General features: G+C 41.0%; 1 protein-coding gene across 3 annotated transcripts in view; it reads left to right on the plus strand.

Annotated features, from left to right (window-relative positions):
• The first annotated feature begins 5296 nt into the window (after nt 1–5296).
• disp3 (dispatched RND transporter family member 3) overlaps nt 5297–19558 on the plus strand; it is a 98256-nt gene continuing 83994 nt past the window's right edge. For all 3 annotated transcript variants that reach the window (XM_062050698.1, XM_062050697.1, XM_062050699.1), the window contains exons 1-8: nt 5297–6343; nt 8649–8868; nt 8924–9060; nt 11785–11919; nt 11991–12151; nt 12210–12349; nt 12424–12500; nt 17886–18044. In XM_062050698.1, the coding sequence (XP_061906682.1) occupies nt 5542–6343; nt 8649–8868; nt 8924–9060; nt 11785–11919; nt 11991–12151; nt 12210–12349; nt 12424–12500; nt 17886–18044 (1831 nt within the window). In that variant the 5' untranslated portion in view covers nt 5297–5541. The remainder of the gene's footprint in view (nt 6344–8648; nt 8869–8923; nt 9061–11784; nt 11920–11990; nt 12152–12209; nt 12350–12423; nt 12501–17885; nt 18045–19558) is intronic.

Consider the following 19558-nt stretch of genomic DNA (forward strand, 5'->3'; position numbering starts at 1 on the left):
GCAAATATTTGTTTAGTTGAGTGAAAAGGGTGAAATGTGTGTCATGAAGGTAGTGTAGTGACTTCCCTTTTGCTGCAGACGTCACAAGTTCTCCTCTCTCCCATAATGTGTGTGGTTAACTTCTTTTTACACCTGCATGTCATGTTAAAATCTTGCTAAGCAACAAGTTCATATCTGCTTCAGTTTGGTCACGGTTTGTGTGGAGCTGGAGCCTATCCCAGCTGACTTTTACTCAGCACAGAGATTTGAACCAAAAAAAAAGTATTTGTCAGCCTAAATGGAACGACAAAAACAGTGAAGTTGTCACGTTGTGGGGGCGGTATAGCTTGGTTGGTAGAGCGGCCGTGCCAGCAACTTGAGGGTTGCAGGTTCGATCCCCGCTTCCGCCATCCTAGTCACTGCCGTTGTGTCCTTGGGCAAGACACTTTACCCACCTGCTCTCAATGCCACCCACACTGGTTTAAATGTAAGTTAGATATTGGGTTTCACTATGTAAAGCGCTTTGAGTCACTAGAGAAAAGCGCTATATAAAATATAATTGATTGATTGACGTTGTGTAAATGGTAAATAAAAAGAATACAATGATTTGCAAATCCTTTTCAACGTATATTCAATTGAATAGACTGCAAAGACAAGATATTTAATGTTCACACTGAGAAACTTTGTTATTTTTTGCAAATATTAGCTCATTTGGAATTTGATGCCTGCAACATGTTTCAAAAAAGCTCGCACAAGTGGCAAAAAAGACTGAGAAAGTTGAGGAATGCTCATCAAAGACTTATTTGGAACATCCCACAGGTAAACAGGCTAGTTGGGAACAGGTGGGTGCCATGATTGGGTATAAAAGCAGCTTCCATGAAATGCTCAGTCATTCACAAACAAGGCTGGGGCGAGGGTCACCACTTTGTCAACAAATGCCTGAGCAAATTGTTTAAGAACAACATTTCTCAACCAGCTATTGCAAGGAATTTAGGGATTTCTGTCATGTCTGTGTGATCATGTTTTTGTTTTGGCCATGTGTTTGTTTTTTGGACTCTTTTTAGTTCCTGGTTGCGCTTCCTTGTTTGTTTGTTTCCATAACAACTCATTAGTTTTCACCTGTCCTGTCACGCACCTGTTTCACGTTTTGAGTCACACACCTGTTTTCACTGATCATGTCACTATTTAAATCTGTCATTTTCTGTTGGTCTTTCTGGCGACATCACATTCATGCTCCACATTTATGCTCTGCGCACTTTTTCATCCCTCTACTTCATGTCATGTTCCCAGTTATTTGCCAAGTAAGTTTTTGTTTATTAATGCCACAGTTTGTGTTTGTGTTTTTGTTTTATTGTTCATAGTTTCTGCCTTTGTGCAAGTTTTGTATTTCCGCCTTTGTGCGCGCCTTTTGTTTTCATAGTCAAGTTTTTACCTCCGTTGTGAGCGCTTTTTGTTTATTCCTTTTTTATTGTTAAAATTAAACATGTATTTAAATTCCCGTCTTGCACGCGACAATTTTCCGTTGCCTTCTGGGAGAACAAACCACGCCATAGACCCGGACATGACAGTAGGTCGCCAGCATAAAAATTCTCCCGCAAGAAAATTGGACGGTTTTGACGAGGCAGCGAGGGAGGTCCTCCGCGCCATGGAGGAGGAAACGCTGCGCTACTCCTCCATGGAGTACAGAGACTCCATTTGGTCCGAGGATGGCGCTGCGTCACCGCAGTCCCGGAAGCGCCGCTCCAGACGAAGGACGTCTGGGACGACTTCTCCGAGTGGAAAGGACGCATCGTTCCCGCAAGCTCCTCCCCCTCCGGGCGGAAACGAGCTGCAGCCAGCCCGGCTTCCCCAGGACGATGTCACGCCGCTGCCAGTGGGTGACGTCATGGATTTTTTTCCCCTGAACTCTTTTTCTTGTCAGCCACATCCAACCAAAGACTCTAAAAACATGATAAGACATTACCAGGACATGTTTTTAGAAATCAGATCCTGTCAAGCCAAGCCACCCAAATTTCATGCCCCGCCCCCCAAGACTCAAGCCACACCCACGTCACAACATGTTTCTTTTTTTTCACCCACTCAATCACATGTAGAAAAAAAAGGACATTTTGGACAATTTAGAGGGGAGGATTCTGCCCCCCTCCTGACCTCCCTCCACCCACCCCAAAAGACGGTTCCAGACCGCGGGGAGCGCGTCTGGGATCCGCTCCTTGAGGGGGGGCTAGGGCTGGGAATTGTTCAGGTGGGGTGGGTCAGCATCGCCATGCCAAGCCACAGCCTCCAGCTCGGCCACCACCACCTGTCTTTCGACCTGCCAAGCCACAGCCACCAGCTCGGCCACCACCACCAGTCTTTTGTAACGCCAAGCCACAGCCTCTAGCCCGACCACCACCACCTGTCTTTCGTCACGCCAAGCCACAGCCACCAGCACGGCCGCCACCGCCAGTCTTTCGACCTGCCAAGCCACAGCCTCCAGCTAGGCCACCTCCACCTGCTCCACGCCCTGCTCCAAGGCTATCAACATGCCTAGCAGCTCCACCATGCCCAGCTCCACGCCAAGCGCCACCAGTCGCAGCTCTACACCAAGCGCCGCCAGTCGCAGCTCCACGCCAAGCGCCGCCAGTCGCAGCTCCACGCCAAGCGCCGCCAGTCGCAGCTCCACGCCAAGCGCCGCCAGTCGCAGCTCCACGCCAAGCGGCGCCAGTCGCAGCTCCACGTCAAGCGCCGCCAGTCGCAGCTCCACGCCAAGCGCCGCCAGTCGCAGCTCCACGCCAAGCGCCGCCAGTCGCAGCTCCACGCCGCCAAGCGCCGCCAGTCGCAGCTCCACGACGCCAAGCGCCGCCAGTCGCAGCTCCACGACGCCAAGCGCCGCCAGTCGCAGCTCCACGACGCCAAGTGCCGCCAGTCGCAGCTCCACGACAAGACCCCTCAAGCCAAGACCCCTCAAGCCTAGACCAAGACCCCCCACGCCAAGACCAAGACCAAGACCAAGACCCCCCACGCCAAGACCAAGACCCCCCACGCCAAGACCAAGACCAAGTCCAAGACACACCATGCCAAGACCAAGTCCAAGACCAAGCTTCGCCACGACAAGCTTCGCCACGACAAGCTTCGCCACGCCAAGACGCGCCACACCAAGCTTCGCCGCCTGACGCGCCACGCCAAGCTTCGCCGCCTGCCACGATGACGACGCATCCACCTCCTAGTCAGCCACGGATGTGGCCATTCCATGGGCGTCCGCCACGCCAGGTTCGCCGACCTCCTCGTCGGCCCCGAATGTGGCCATTCCCAGGTCGCACACCTCATCTGGTACAGCGGCGCTCTACGCGTCGCCGCCACCTAACTCTGCCCCGGTGGATACCGGGACACGGGGTCTGGTGACCCACCGCCATGTCCCCCTCCCGCCCTCCCATGACTCTTGATCTTGTTTTTGTTGGTTGTTTTTGGACATCTGGGATCTGTCCGTAAGGGGGGGGGGGGGGCTCTGTCATGTCTGTGTGATCATGTTTTTGTTTTGGCCATGTGTTTGTTTTTTGGACTCTTTTTAGTTCCTGGTTGCGCTTCCTTGTTTGTTTGTTTCCATAGCAACTCATTAGTTTTCACCTGTCCTGTCACGCACCTGTTTCACGTTTTGAGTCACACACCTGTTTTCACTGATCATGTCACTATTTAAATCTGTCATTTTCTGTTGGCCTTTCTGGCGACATCACATTCATGCTCCACATTTATGATCTGCGCACTTTTTCATCCCTCTACTTCATGTCATGTTCCCAGTTATTTGCCAAGTAAGTTTTTGTTTATTAATGCCACAGTTTGTGTTTGTGTTTTTGTTTTATTGTTCATAGTTTCTGCCTTTGTGCAAGTTTTGTATTTCCGCCTTTGTGCGCGCCTTTTGTTTTCATAGTCAAGTTTTTACCTCCGTTGTGAGCGCTTTTTGTTTATTCCTTTTTTATTGTTAAAATTAAACATGTATTTAAATTAACATCTTGCACGCGCCAATTTTCCGTTGCCTTCTGGGAGAACAAACCACGCCATAGACCCGGACATGACAATTTCACCATCTACGCTCCGTAATATCATCAAAAGGTTCAGAGAATCTGGAGAAATCACTGGACGTAACCATGATATTACAGACCTTGGATCCCTCAGGCGGTACTGCATCAAAAAGCGACATCGGTGTGTAAAGGATATCACCACATGGGCTCAGGAACACTTCAGAAAACCACTGTCAGTAACTACAGTTGGTCGCTACATCTGTAAGTGCAAGTTAAAACTCTACTATGCAAAGCCAAAGCCATTTATCAACAACACCCAGAAACGCTTCGCTGCGCCCGAGCTCATCTAAGATGGACTGATGCAAAGTGGAAAAGTGTTCTGTGGTCTGACAAGTCCACATTTCAAACTATTTTTGGAAACTGTGGACGTCGTGTCCTTCGGACCAAAGAGGAAAAGAACCTTCCGGATTGTTCTAGGCGCAAAGTTGAAAAGGCAGCTTCTGTGAAGGTATGGGGGTGTACTAGTGCCCAAGGCATGGGTAACTTACACATCTGTGAAGGTACCATTAATGCTGAAAGGTACATACAGGTTTTGGAGCAACATATGTTGTTATCATGGACGCCCCTGCTTATTTCAGCAAGACGATGCCAAGCCACGTGTTACAACAGCGTGGCTTCATAGTAAAAGAGTGGGGGTACTAGACTGGCCTGCCTGTAGTCCAGACCTGTCCCATTGAAAATGTGTGGTGCAATATGAAGCCTAAATAGCAGAAGGGAAACTGTTGAACAACTTAAGCTGTACATCAAGCAAGAATGGGAAAGAATTCCACTTCAAAAATGTGTCTCCTCAGTTGCCAAACCTTTACTGAGTGTTGTTAAAAGGAAAGGCCATGTAACAAAGTGGTAAAAATGCCCCTGTGACAACTTTTCTTGCTGCCATTAAATTCTAAGTTCATGATTATTTGCCAAAAAAAAACAAAGTTTCTCAGTGTGAACATGAAATATCTTGTCTTTGCAGTCTATTCAATTGAATATAAGTTGAAAAGGATTTGCAAATCATTGTATTCTGTTTTTGTTTACCATTTACACAACGTGACAACTTCACTGCTTTTGGCTTTTGTATGAGTGGAGTAAAAATCAATATTAGTGGGTTTGTGTGCAAATGAGGCAAAAGTTGGCATCTGTTACATCTGTTAGATGAGATGACTCTCCCACTGTCGTTCTTTGTAATATTCCACTGTCATTAATAAGACAAGTGCTGGGATTGAATGTTCCACAGAGCTGCAGAAAGTCTCTCTGCAGGTGCAGGGGTGCCGAAAAGGGGGGGTAAAGGAGACGGATTCTAGGGGCCCATGATGGAGGGGGGCCCAGAGGGGCCCCTAATGATGATGAAATTATAATACAGGGGGCCCTGTAAAGATTCTTTTCATGGGGCCCAAAATCCCTAGCGGCGCCCCTGTGCAGGTGATAACATTTTTTTGTTTTTTTTGGTGTGAATTGTCAGAGAGGAGAATTCAATCCCAGCCTTCTCCTCCTCTTCCATCTGAAGCAGCCATGCAAAGCTAAGATGTCCATGTTGACCTTCTTGTCCCTGCAGGCACCAACCATGGACGATGACGAGACGCTTTTGTCGGACACAAGCTGGGGAGATGATGATGATGAGGATGAGGTGGGGGTGAGCCGTGCTGAGGTGCCATGCGGGCCGTGGAGGGCAGTGGCCTGGGTCTACACGCAGCCCTGTGCCAGCGGGGTGCTTTCAACCATCTTTGTCCTCCTCCCTTGCACCTTGTTTTCCTTCATGCTCCTCTACTGCCCCCCTCTGGACATTGACCTCTCCTACAGTGCCTTCGAGGTCCATAGTCACTTCTCAGCGGAGCGTTTCGACGCCCTGGCCATCGCCGTGAAGACCCAGCTGGGCTCCTGGGACAGACGTAGAAGAGACGCGGACGGCGAGGACCTGCAGGAGATACCCGAGGACGAGCAGGAGGTCAACAGGACGGGTGATGAGGCCTCCAGGTCAGGAGGTTGTTTGAGACGGTCCCTTCGGGGGCGCCGCTTCGCTCCCAACTACTACCTCCAGAGTCAGGCCCTGTGGAGGATGGAGTTAGTGTTTGTGGCTCAGGGCGACGGAGATCGCAACATCTTCACCCCTGAGCGCCTGAAGACCGTCCACCACGTGGAGCGGCTCATCATGCAGCACCCGCAGTTCCACCAGTTCTGCTGGAAGCCCATGGAGGTGTTGCGAGACCTCCCGCTGGGGCCCTCCTTCTGCTCACCGCCCAGCTCGCTCCTGTCTTACCTCTACCCCAGCGAGCGAGGGGGGAAAATCTACTACGACGGCATGGGTCCAGATCTGGCTGATATCCAAGGTCAGGAAATACTCTTCGCTAGCAACTAGCAGGCTTTTTCATCATTGATTTTCCATGAATTCTCCAAAACCTATTCCTGAATTCTCATGGCTATTTCATCTCACTGAAGTCATTACACAGTACACAGCTAGATATTATAAAATGACTAAAGTTGCTAATAGTAATAGTTGAGTTGAGGTGTAGTATCTACTGTAATACTAAACAACATGTTTTTCCAGACTGTATAGGGCTATACATTATTTTGCGGGCACTATTTGTTGTCATGGAACACAGCTAGCAATGACAAACATGTACTAAAGTTGGTAATAATAATAGTGGAGTTGTGGTGTAGTATCTTCTGTAATACTAAATAACATGTTTTTCCAGACGTGTAGGGCTATACATTGTTTTGCAGGCCCTATTTGTTGTCATGGTACAAGCTAGAAATGACAAAAACATACTACAGTTGGTAATAATAGTTGGGTTGTGGTGTAGTATCTACTGTAACAATAAATAACATGTTTTTCCAGACTGTAAAGGGCTATATATTGTTTTGCAGGCACTATTTGTTGTCATGGTACACAGCTAGAAATGACAAAAATGTACTAAAGTTGGTAATAAAAATAGTTAAGTTGTGGTGTAGTATCTTCTGTTGTGGTGTAGTATATTCTGTAAAACTAAATAACATGTTTTTCCAGATTGTATAGGGTTGTACATTGTTTTGCGGGCACTATTTGTTGTCATGGTACACAGCTAGAAATGACAAAAACGTACTAAAGTTGGTAATAATAATAGTGGAGTTGTGTAGTATCTACTGTAATACTAAATAACATGTTTTTTCCAGACTGTATATGGTTATACATTGTTTTGCAGGCACTATTTGTTGTCATGGTACATAGCAAGAAATGACAAAAATGTACTTAAGTTGGTAATAATAATAGGGGAGTTGTGGTGTAGTATCTACTGTAATAATAAATAACATGTTTTTGCAGGCACTATTTGTTGTCATGGTACACAGCTAGAAATAACAAAAACATACTAAAGTTGGTAATAATAATAGTGGAGTTGTGGTGTAGTATCTACTGTAATAGTAAATAACATGTTTGTCCAGACTGTATAGGGTTATACATTGTTTTGCAGGCACTATTTGTTGTCATGGTACACAGCTAGAAATGACAAAAACGTACTAAAGTTGGTAATAATAATAGTGGAGTTGTGTAGTATCTACTGTAATACTAAATAACATGTTTTTTCCAGACTGTATATGGTTATACATTGTTTTGCAGGCACTATTTGTTGTCATGGTACATAGCAAGAAATGACAAAAATGTACTTAAGTTGGTAATAATAATAGGGGAGTTGTGGTGTAGTATCTACTGTAATAATAAATAACATGTTTTTGCAGGCACTATTTGTTGTCATGGTACACAGCTAGAAATAACAAAAACATACTAAAGTTGGTAATAATAATAGTGGAGTTGTGGTGTAGTATCTACTGTAATACTAAATAACATGTTTCTCCAGACTGTATAGGGTTATACATTGTTTTGCAGGCACTATTCGTTGTCATGGTACACAGTTAGAAATGACAAAACATACTAAAGTTGGTAATTATAATAGTTGAGTTGTGGTGTAGTGTCTACTGTAATACTAAATAACATGTTTGTCCAGACTGTATAGGACTGGACATTGTTTTGCAGGCACTATTTGTTGTCATGGTACACAGCTAGAAATGACAAAAACGTACTAAAGTTGGTAATAATAATAGTTGAGTTGTGTAGTATCTACTGTAATACTAAATAACATGTTTTTCCAGACTGTATAGAGTTATACACTGTTTTGCAGGCACTATTTCTTGTCATGGTACATAGCTAGAAATGTCAAAAACGTACTTAAGTTGGTAATAACAGTTGAGTTGTGGTGTAGTATCTACTGTAATACTAAATAACATGTTGTTGCAGGCACTATTTGTTGTCATGGTACACAGCTAGAAATGACAAAAACATACTAAAGTTGGTAATAATAATAGTGGAGTTGTGGTGTAGTGTCTACTGTAATACTAAATAACATGTTTTTTTTTGCTGTATAGGGCTATACATTGCTGGGGGGCAAACACAGAGTCAGTTCTGCTAAACAGTGGTCCATCATACTGTTTATAAAGTATGGACATATGATACAGATGCCTATGTTCAGCGATGCCCACTGGCGTCATCCTTGATCCTTCACACCGCCCTTCACAACCGTAGCATGGTCTCTGCTCGGCTGCCCTCAGTCTCCTCTTGAATAAAACACCCTCTTGTTTGTCAGCATTCTCCTTTTTTTGTAGGTTCCCTGAGCTTGGCCATCACCCACCCTCAGTTCTACTGGTACGTGGATGAGAGCCTCTCCCCCGAGCACCTCTCCTCGCCTCTCCTGCGAAGTGAAATCCACTTCGGCGCCCCTCTGCCGTCCTACAACTCCCTGCAGGATCGCGTGGACGAGCAAAGGAGCCACTTTAAGAACTTTGTGGTCCAGTACGCAGACATCCTGGCCAAGCAGTCCACTAGGTCAGAAGTCCTGCTGTTTATAGCGCCAAGTCCTTCCTCACATTGTCGCTCTCAGCCAGGTGAAGGTTCTGTACGGCGGGACGGAGCTCTTTGACCATGAAGTGCGACACACCTTCAGGAATGACATGATGCTGGCTGTCATCAGTGGAGCTTGCATCACGGTGCTGGTCTACATCCTGACATCCTTCTCTGGTAACGTCTACATGACATCATCCCTACTCCTTTGCCATGGCCATAGCTTTTTGGAGCAGGAAAATGACTTCCTTGTTTCCGTCCCTTTACCCCAGAGCAGCTGTCACCTAAAATTGCAGCTTACCACCACCAACGTATGAATGTGCAGAGGTGTCCAAACTGTTTCTACTTTGGGCCGCATACTGAAAAGTCAAAACATGGGAATATATGCATTATTTTATTTTGTAAAAAAAAAAAGGCTCAAAAATAGACATAAATATTTAAAAACAAAACTTGTTTTTTTTTTTTTTTATATATATAAATATATATATATATATATATATATATATATATATATATATATAAATATATATATATATATATATATATATATATATATATATATATATATATATATATATATATATATATATATATATATATATATATATATATATATATATATATATATATATATATATATATATATATATATATATATATATATATATATATATATATATATATATATATATATGTGTGTGTGTGTGTGTGTATGTATGTATATCCATCCATCCATCCATTTTCTACTGCTTATTCCCTTCGGGGTCGCGGGGGGCGCTTATATATATATATATATATATATATATATATATATATATATATATATATATATATATATATATATACATATATATACTTATACATATATGTATGTATAAGTGTATATGTATATATATAAGTAAGCATAAAATGCATTAATTGATATAAAATGTATAAATAATATATAAATTATATATAATTTCTGCTTTTCTCACAGTATTTTTTCTTACATTTTTACGAGTGCTGTCAAATAAACAATTTTTAACCAGATTAATCACACTTTTTAATTGTGATTAAACACAGTAAAGTACCTGCTTGCATAATAAAAATTTACATAATACCCCAATATTCTGTACACAAATGCAATTTTATTGTCGGAATTTCATAAAAAATGTTTTAATTGTTTTAGTTATTGTACATCACTTATTTGCTCAAAACTTGTTGACTTTATCTTAAAGGGGAACTGCAATTTTTTATTTTATTTTCCCTATCATTCACAATCATTATGAAAGACATGACGACGGATTTAAATAAATGCGATCAAAAGTCCACTTACAATGGAGCCTACAAAGCCCTTAAACAACATCCAAACACCTCCATTAAGGTTTATATACATGCTGTAAGTATACATGTAATGTAGTGACATTTATAGTAACATTTAATATTTACATATTTTGCTAATTTTTAGCATAGGCTGCACATTAATTTCATAAACGCATCACGATGTTTGCTATTTTTTTTTTTTTCAAATTATCACTGTTTATTACTCACTGCAGACTTCATGAGAGCCAACAAACATAATAAAACATCACTTACTGTACAAGGTCTGCTGTCATTAGGATGCAGACTGCTAGGATGTTCATATATATTCACATTTAATGAAGAATGACTCCTAACCCTTGCTAAGAAAATGGGGTGCAACCAAGCGTCTTTTTGTGTCGTTCTTGCCATTTCCGGGTCTAAATTGGCAGTCAAAGTGTACCAACTTGTCAGAATACGTTCTCATCCTTCTACTATCCAGGTGACATGCATGATTTATGATCTACTATAAAGTTTGACGAGCAAGGAAACGAGGAAGCAGCTCGTCAGTCTATCATGTTAACATTGGCACACAAGCTCGTGATCACGTTGCCGCTATAAATAGTTTGTCTGCGTTAGCGCTTATAATAACAATATAACTAATACTTGTTAATATTCAAGTCATGAAATGTAAATTGAATGTTTTGGGAGGTTTTTGGATGGTTATTTATTGGGTTTTATGGGCGGAATAAAGGACCTCCCATCACGTTTATTTACAAGTTAAAATGCCTTTTTTTTTTTATTCCATCCGTCGTCATGTCTTTCATAAAGATCGTGAACGTGGAGCAAAATTCCAAAAAAAAGTGCATCACAAACTCAAACGCGTTTTGTGTCATCGTAGGCACTCAGCATCAAGGCTTGGATCAAGGGTTGGAATTGGGGGGTTAAATCACCAAAAATGATTCCCGTACGCGGCCACCGCTGCTGCTCACTGCTCCCCTCACCTCCCAGGGGGGGATCAAGGGTGATGGGTCAAATGCAGAGAATAATTTTGCCACACCTAGTGTGTGTGTGACAATCATTGGTACTTTAACTTTTTAACTAATGGGTGCCATTTTGCGGTCCTTATACACACACCATAGTAATACTTGTATCTCTGACTATGGTAGCCGTAATGCGCCGACAATCCATCAAGCGGTGCGGCTTCAAAGTCGTACTAAAACATTTTGATAGATTTTTGAGTGCCGTGTGTAATGTTCTATATTTTCAGTGGAACATTTAAAGTTTTGGTGTTTACCGGTGTTATATTGCAGTCTACAGGTATCTCTTATGTGTGACTGCCATCTACTGGTCACACTTATCAATACACCATGTACCAAATAAAATTGCTTCGAGGTTGATAAGCACAACCAGAATTATTCCGTACATTATGCGAACCGGGCTATAAGGTGCACTGTCGAGTTTTGAGAAAATAAAAGGATTTTAAGTGTGCCTTATAGTCTGAAAAATACGCTACTATGGTTTTCTGCTATAAACAATGTCTTTGCTGGAGCAGATTGCCTTCAACATTGTCACTAGTTAAAAAAACATTTTCTTCAAAGAGTTTTCTGCTCCTCTGTGCAGCGTTCCTCACCTTCTTCGGCCTGGCCAGCATCGGGCTGAGTTGCCTGATGGCGCTCTTCTTGTACCACGTGGTGTTTGGCGTGAGGTACCTGGGCATTCTCAACGGCGTGGCCGCCTTTGTCATCATTGGCATCGGTATGGGGACACGATACCGGAGCGCCTCGTGGACCATCGCCAGCTGAAACCACACCTTTTGTGATCTTCAGGGGTGGATGATGTGTTCGTGTTCATCAGCACCTTCAGACAGGCCGCACACCTTCACCACCCTCAGCAGCGTATGGTGTACACCATCAAGACGGCCGGCCGAGCCACTTTCCTCACCTCCTTCACCACGGCGGCCGCCTACGCCGCCAGCGCCTTCTCCAAGGTAATCATCTCCTGAACGCTCTCTCAGCAGACTGAAGGTCGTGAGCTTCTTTGTGCAGATCCCGGCAGTGCATGACTTCGGCCTCTTCATGGCGCTCATCGTCAGCTGCTGCTGGCTTTGGGTTTGTGCGCTGATGCCGGCCGCCCTGTGCATCTGGACTCGGTGGGTGGAGCCTCGCGAGCACGCCTGCTTGCACCGGTGAGGCCCCGCCCCTTGGGGGGGGAAACTGTGTTTGCGCAACACTGATGTAACCCCTCACCTTCCCTCACAAGATGGAAGTCGGCGAGCCATGGCCCTCTGTCGGATGAGGATGACGACGTGGCGCTGCTGTCGGTGGAGATGGAGCCTGGTGAGATTTTTATCTGAAATTGGCTTGTACCAAAGCCAAAAGCAGTGAAGTTGTCTTGTTGTGTAAATGGTAAATAAAAAGAGAATACAATGATTTGCAAATCCTTTTCAACTTATATTCAATTGAATAGACTGCAAAGACAAGATATTTCATGTTCACACTGAGAAACTTTATTTTTTGCAAATATTAGCTCATTTGGAATTTGATGCCTGCAACATGATTAAAAAAAGCTGGCATAAGTGGCAAAAAAGACGGAGAACGTTGAGGAATGCTCATCAAAGACTTATTTGGAACATCCCGCAGGTGAACAGGCTAATTGGGAACAGGTGGGTGCCATGATTGGGTATAAAAGCAGCTTCCATGAAATGCTCAGTCATTCACAAACAAGGATGGGGCGAGGGTCACCACTTTGTCAACAAATGCGTGAGCAAGTTGTTTAAGAACAACATTTTTCCACCAGCTATTGCAAGGAATTTAGGGATTTCACCATCTACACTCCGTAATATCATCAAAAGGTTCAGAGAATCTGGAGAAATCACTGCACGTAAGCGGCAATGCCCGTGAACTTGGATCCCTCAGTTGGTACTGCATCAAAAAGAGACATCGGTGTGTAAAGGATATCACAACATGGGCTCAGGAACACTTCAGAAAAACACTGTCAGTAACTACAGTTGGTCGCTACATCTTGAATTGCAAGTTAAAACTCTCCTATGCAAAGCCAAAGCCATTTATCAACAACACCCGGAAACGCTTCGCTGGGCCCGAGCTCATCTAAGATGGACTGATGCAAAATGGAAAAGTGTTCTGTGGTCTGACGAGTCCACATTTCTAATTGTTTTTGGAAAGTGTGGACGTCGTGTCCTTCGGACCAAAGAGGAAAAGAACCATCCGGACTGTTCTAGGTGCAAAGTGTAAAAGCCAGCATCTCTAATGGTATGGGGGTGTATTAGTGCCCAAGGCATGAGTAACTTACACATCTGTGAAGGCACCAATAATGCTGAAAGGTACATACAGGTTTTGGAGCAACATATGTTGCCATCCAAGCAACGTCTTTTTTATGGACGCCCCTGCTTATTTCAGCAAGACAAAGCCAAGCCACGTGTTACAACAGCGTGGCTTTATAAAAGAGTGTGGGTACTAGACTGGCCTGCCTGTAGTCCAGACCTGTCTCCCATTGAAAATGTGTGGTGCAATATGAAGGCTAAAATAGCAGAAGGGAGACTGTTGAACAACTTAAGCTGTACATCAAGCAAGAATGGGAAATAATTCCACTTCAAAAATGTGTCTCTGAGTGTTGTTAAAAGGAAAGGCCATGTAACACAGTGGTAAAATTCCCCTCTGACAACTTTTTTGCAATGTGTTGCTGCCATTAAATTCTAAGTTCATGATTATTTGCAAAAAATAACAAAGTTTCTCAGTGTGAACATGAAATATCTTGTCTTTGCAGTCTATTCAATTGAATATAAGTTGAAAATGATTTGCAAATCATTGTATTCTCTTTTTATTTACCATTTACACAACGTGACAACTTCACTGCTTTTGGCTTTTGTAAAACAAATACTGAATTTGCTACTTTAATAGGCACCGACCGAATTCCATCAGTCCTACCGGGTTTCCATTCACGTAAAGTCAAACGGTGCCAAATTTCAAAACCTTTGTTGCACGTAACAAACTCCCTCTGAGTAATGTTTGCAATTTCCAACACCAACAAAGCAAGTATGGTTGGGAAAAAATGATTGAACGTAAAGTATGGCTGCACTCTTCCAAAATGTGCTAGCTTGATGCTAATTTACATTGCGTTTTCCATTTACAGGCTACTATTAGCATTAACAATTTTACAAATTCAGCAATGAAAACTAAAACTAAGATGAATGTTACAATCAAAAAGTTGGTGCGTAATAAGTGTAATACTTACAGTATAAACACTTTGTAGGGAGCAACATAACACATTCAGCTTGACAAGCTACTATTAGCATTAGCGATTTTACAAATTCAGCAATGAAAACTAAAACTAAGATGAATGTTACAATCAAAAAGTTGGTGTGTAATAAGTATAATACTTATATTATAAACACTTTGTAGGGAGCAACATAACACATTCAGCTTGACAAGCTACTATTAGCATTAGCGATTTTACAAATTCAGCAATGAAAACTAAAACTAAGATGAATGTTACAATCAAAAAGTTGGTGTGTAATAAGTATAATACTTATATTATAAACACTTTGTAGGGAGCAACATAACACATTCAGCTTGACAGGCTACTATTAGCATTAGCGATTTTACAAATTTAGTAATGAAAACTACAACTGAGAAGAATGTTGCAATCAAAAAGTTGACGCGTAGTAAGTATAATACATACAGTGTAAACACTTTGTAGGGTGCAACATAACACATTCAGCTTGACAGGCTACTATTAGCATTAACAATTTTACAAATTCAGCAATGAAAACTAAAACTAAGATGAATGTTACAATCAAAAAGTTGGTGCGTAATAAGTGTAATACTTACAGTATAAACACTTTGCAGGGCGCAACATAACACATTCAGCTTGACAAGCTACTATTAGCATTAGCGATTTTACAAATTCAGCAATGAAAACTAAAACTAAGATGAATGTTACAATCAAAAAGTTGGTGTGTAATAAGTATAATACTTATATTATAAACACTTTGTAGGGAGCAACATAACACATTCAGCTTGACAGGCTACTATTAGCATTAGCGATTTTACAAATTTAGTAATGAAAACTACAACTGAGAAGAATGTTGCAATCAAAAAGTTGACGCGTAGTAAGTATAATACTTACAGTGTAAACACTTTGTAGGGTGCAACATAACACATTCAGCTTGACAGGCTACTATTAGCATTAACAATTTTACAAATTCAGCAATGAAAACTAAAACTAAGATGAATGTTACAATCAAAAAGTTGGTGCGTAATAAGTATAATACTTACAGTATAAACACTTTGTAGGGCGCAACATAACACATTCCACTTGACAGGCTACTAATAGCATTAGCGATTTTACAAATTCAATAATAAAACTACAACTAAGATGAATGTTACGAATAAAAAGTTGGTGTGTAATAAGTATAATAATTACAGTATAAACACTATGTAGAGCACAACATTACACATTCAGCTTGACAGGCTACTATTAGCATTAGTGATTAAACCAAATTTAGTAATGAAAACTACAACTAAGATGAATGTTTTAATCAAAAAGCTGGTGTGTAATAAGTATAATACTTATATTATAAACACTTTTTAGGACGCAACATAACACATTCAGCTTGACAGGCTACTATTAGCATTTGCGATTTTACAAATTTAGTAATGAAAACTACAACTCAGAAGAATGTTGCAATCAAAAAGTTGACGTGTAGTAAGTATAATACTTACAGTGTAAACACTTTGTAGGGTGCAACATAACACATTCAGCTTGACAGGCTACTATTAGAATTAGCGATCTTACAAATTCAGTACTGAAAACTACAACTAAGATGAATGTTACAAACAAAAAGTTGGTGTGTACTAAGTATAATACTTATATTATAAACACTTTGTAGGGAGCAACCTAACACATTCAGATTGACAGGCTTCTATTAGCATTAGCGATTTTACAAATTTAGTAATGAAAACTACAACTAAGATGAATGTTGCAATTAAAAAGTTGGCGTGTAATAAGTATAATATTTACAGTATAAACTTTTTGTAAGGCGCAACATAACACATTCAGCTTGACAAGCTCATATTAGCATTAGCAATTTTACAAATTCAGTAATGAAAATTACAACCAAGGTGAATGTTACAATCAAAAAGTTGGTGTGTAATAAGCATAAAACTTACAGTATAAACACTTTGTAGGGCGCAACATAACACATTCAGCTTGACAGGTTCCTATTAGCATTAGCAATTTTACAAATTCAGTAATGAAAACTACAACAAAGGTGAATGTTACAATCAAAAAGTTGGTGTGTAATAAGCATATAACTTACAGTATAAACACTTTGTAGGGCGCAACATAACACATTCAGCTTGACAGGCTACTATTAGCATTAGCGATTTTACAAATTTAGAAATGAAAACTACAACTAAGATGAATGTTGCAATCAAAAAGTTGACGTGTAATAAGTATAATAATTACAGTATAAACACTTTGTAGGGTGCAACATAACACATTCAGCTTGACAGGCTACTATTAGCATTAGAGATTTTACAAATTTAGTAATGAAAACTACAACTAAGATGGATGTTACAATCAAAAAGTTGATGTGTAATAAGTATAATACAGTATAAACACTTTGTAGGGTACAACATAACACATTCAGCTTGTCAGGCTACTATTAGCATTAGCGATTTTCCAAAGTTAGTAATGAAAACTACAACTAAGATGAATGTTACAATCAAAAAGTTGGTGTGTAATTAGTACAATACTTACAGTACAAAAACTTTATAGGGCACAACATAACACATTCAGCTTGACAGGCTACTATTAGCATTAGCGATTTTACAAATTTAGTAATGAAAACTACAGCCAAGGTGAATGTTACTATCAAAACGTTGGTGTGTAATAAGTATATAACTTACAGTATAAACACTTAGTAGGGCGCAACATAACACATTCTGCTTGACAGACTGCTATTAGCATTAGCGATTTTACAAATTCAGTAATAAAACTAAACATAAGATGAATGTTACAATCAAAAAGTTGGTGTGTAATAAGTATAATACAGTATAAACACTTTGTAGGGCGCAACATAACACATTCAGCTAGACAGGCTACTATTAGCATTAGAGATTTTACAAATTCAGTAATAAAACTACAACTAAGATGAATGTTACAATCAAAAAGTTGATGTGTAATAAGTATAATAATTACAGTATAAACACTTTGTAGGGTGCAACAACACATTCAGTTTCATGGAAAATGATATTTCCCAGTTAGACAAAATACCATAGAAAAGCCTATAGACTACTGCCATCTAATGTCTTGGAATCGCAACTGCATTGCATATAAGACTCAAACGGTATAAGAAAATAAAATAAACAACTTGACAGCACCGACTTGTCCAGGGTGTACCCCGCCTTCCGCCCGAATGCAGCTGAGATAGGCTCCAGCACTCCCCGCGACTCCGAAAGGGACAAGCAGTAGAAAATGGATGGATGGAACTTGACAGCGCAGTTATCATAAACAGCTCATTTTTAAAGTTCACTTAATGTTATTACCAAACAATTGACATTTATTAACACACAAAAGACCTGAACATTTGTACAGTTGAGTAGCGGTATCCATTCCAAGCGAATTGGTACCGTATGGGTTCAAATGTGAGCAGTACCCGTCCCTACCCACAAAGCCCTGTAATCTGTGTTTGGAGCCAGGCCCCCTGGAGGGAGACATGGATGTTCTGTCCCTGTCGCTGGAGACGCCCCTCAGCCCTGCAGGACATCCGCACCTGGGGGTGGTCAGCACCAAGCTTCAGTGGGCCCTCAAGCATTTTGTAAGCCAGCCAGTTGTGGAGAGGAGGAGAACTATTCTAGGTAAGGAGCAGGACTAATTGGGGCCCAAAGCTGAATTTTATTTGGAGCCCCACCCATTACAATTTTTTTTCCTCCACACTATCTTCACATTATTTCTGATGCTATTTTAATCAAACTTACTTTTCCTCACTAAAACGATTCCAGGAGAAATAAATTGTTCAAAAAATATATTTTTTTGTGCTGTGCAAAACAACAAATGTTACATAATTAAAAAATACACTAGGAATGTGTACCAAATCCGACTTTTTTGGCAGTCACCTTATCCCGCCGGTCCCACAGGACACTGATTCACGTAAAATCCAAAAATGCCAAGTTTGAGTACCGGCTCTTCGCACTTCCACTCCAGCAGCACTGAGAGCGGACTCAGCCAAACTATGTCGAGTTTTCAACGCCAACAAAGCAATTGAGTCAAAAAACTCTCTAACGTAATTTAGGTAAGGCTCCACTTTTCCAAAAATGCGCTAGCTTGATTCTAATGTTCATTGGCTCTCCTCTTGACATGCTACTGATCAACATTAGCGACTTTACAAGACACCTCCAGATTTGTTAATGAAAACTACAACTAAATGCACAAACAGCTGGTGTGTAATAAGTACTTACAGTAGTAACACTTTTTAGGGCACAACAAAAACCTATGTTTTGCAAAGATTGAACTGCCTTGAACTTGCAACTGTAATTACAATTTTATTTTATTTATTTAAAAGACTCAGACATAATGTGTAATAAAACAAGATATAGCAGCTAGACAGCAGATAGAAGTCTATTTTTTTTTAAAAAGATTATATTATCAAAAACAATTAATTTCTCAGAGTTTGTACATAAATTATTTGGTTATGCAAACCAATTGTTGCAGCAGCTGTCCGGGTGGCTGGTCTCAGATGATCATGGAGTTGCACCTGCTGGATGTGGAGCTCCTAGGCTGGTGTGGTTACATGTGGTCTGTGGTTGTGAGGCCGGTGGGATGTACTGCCAAACTCTCTAAAACGCCTTTAGAGATGGCTTATGGTAGAGAAATTAACATTCAATTCCCAGGCAACAGCTCTGGTGGACATTCCTGCAGTCAGCATCCCAACTGCACACTCCCTCAAAACTTGTGACATCTGTGGCATTTTGCTGTGTGGTAAAACTACACATTTCAGAGTGGCATTTTATTGTGGGCAGCCTAAAGCACACCTGTGCAATAATCATGCTGTTTAATCAGCATCTTGTTTGCCACACCTGTGAGATGGGATGGATTATCTTGGCAAAGAAGAAATGCTCACTAACAGGTTTGTCAACAATATTTGAAAGAAATAGGTATTTTGTGTATATAGTCAAAGTTTTACATCTTTATGTTCACCTCATGAAAAATGGGGGCAAAAACTAAAATGTTGTGTCTATTTTTGTTCAGTATATACATATACATATATATATATATATATATATATATATATATATATATATATATATATATATATATATATATATATACACATTTTGAAGATACACACGCATGTATGTATATACACATATAT

Source organism: Entelurus aequoreus, linkage group LG06 (genome assembly GCF_033978785.1).
Source record: "Entelurus aequoreus isolate RoL-2023_Sb linkage group LG06, RoL_Eaeq_v1.1, whole genome shotgun sequence".
NCBI classification, from domain to species: domain Eukaryota; kingdom Metazoa; phylum Chordata; class Actinopteri; order Syngnathiformes; family Syngnathidae; genus Entelurus; species Entelurus aequoreus.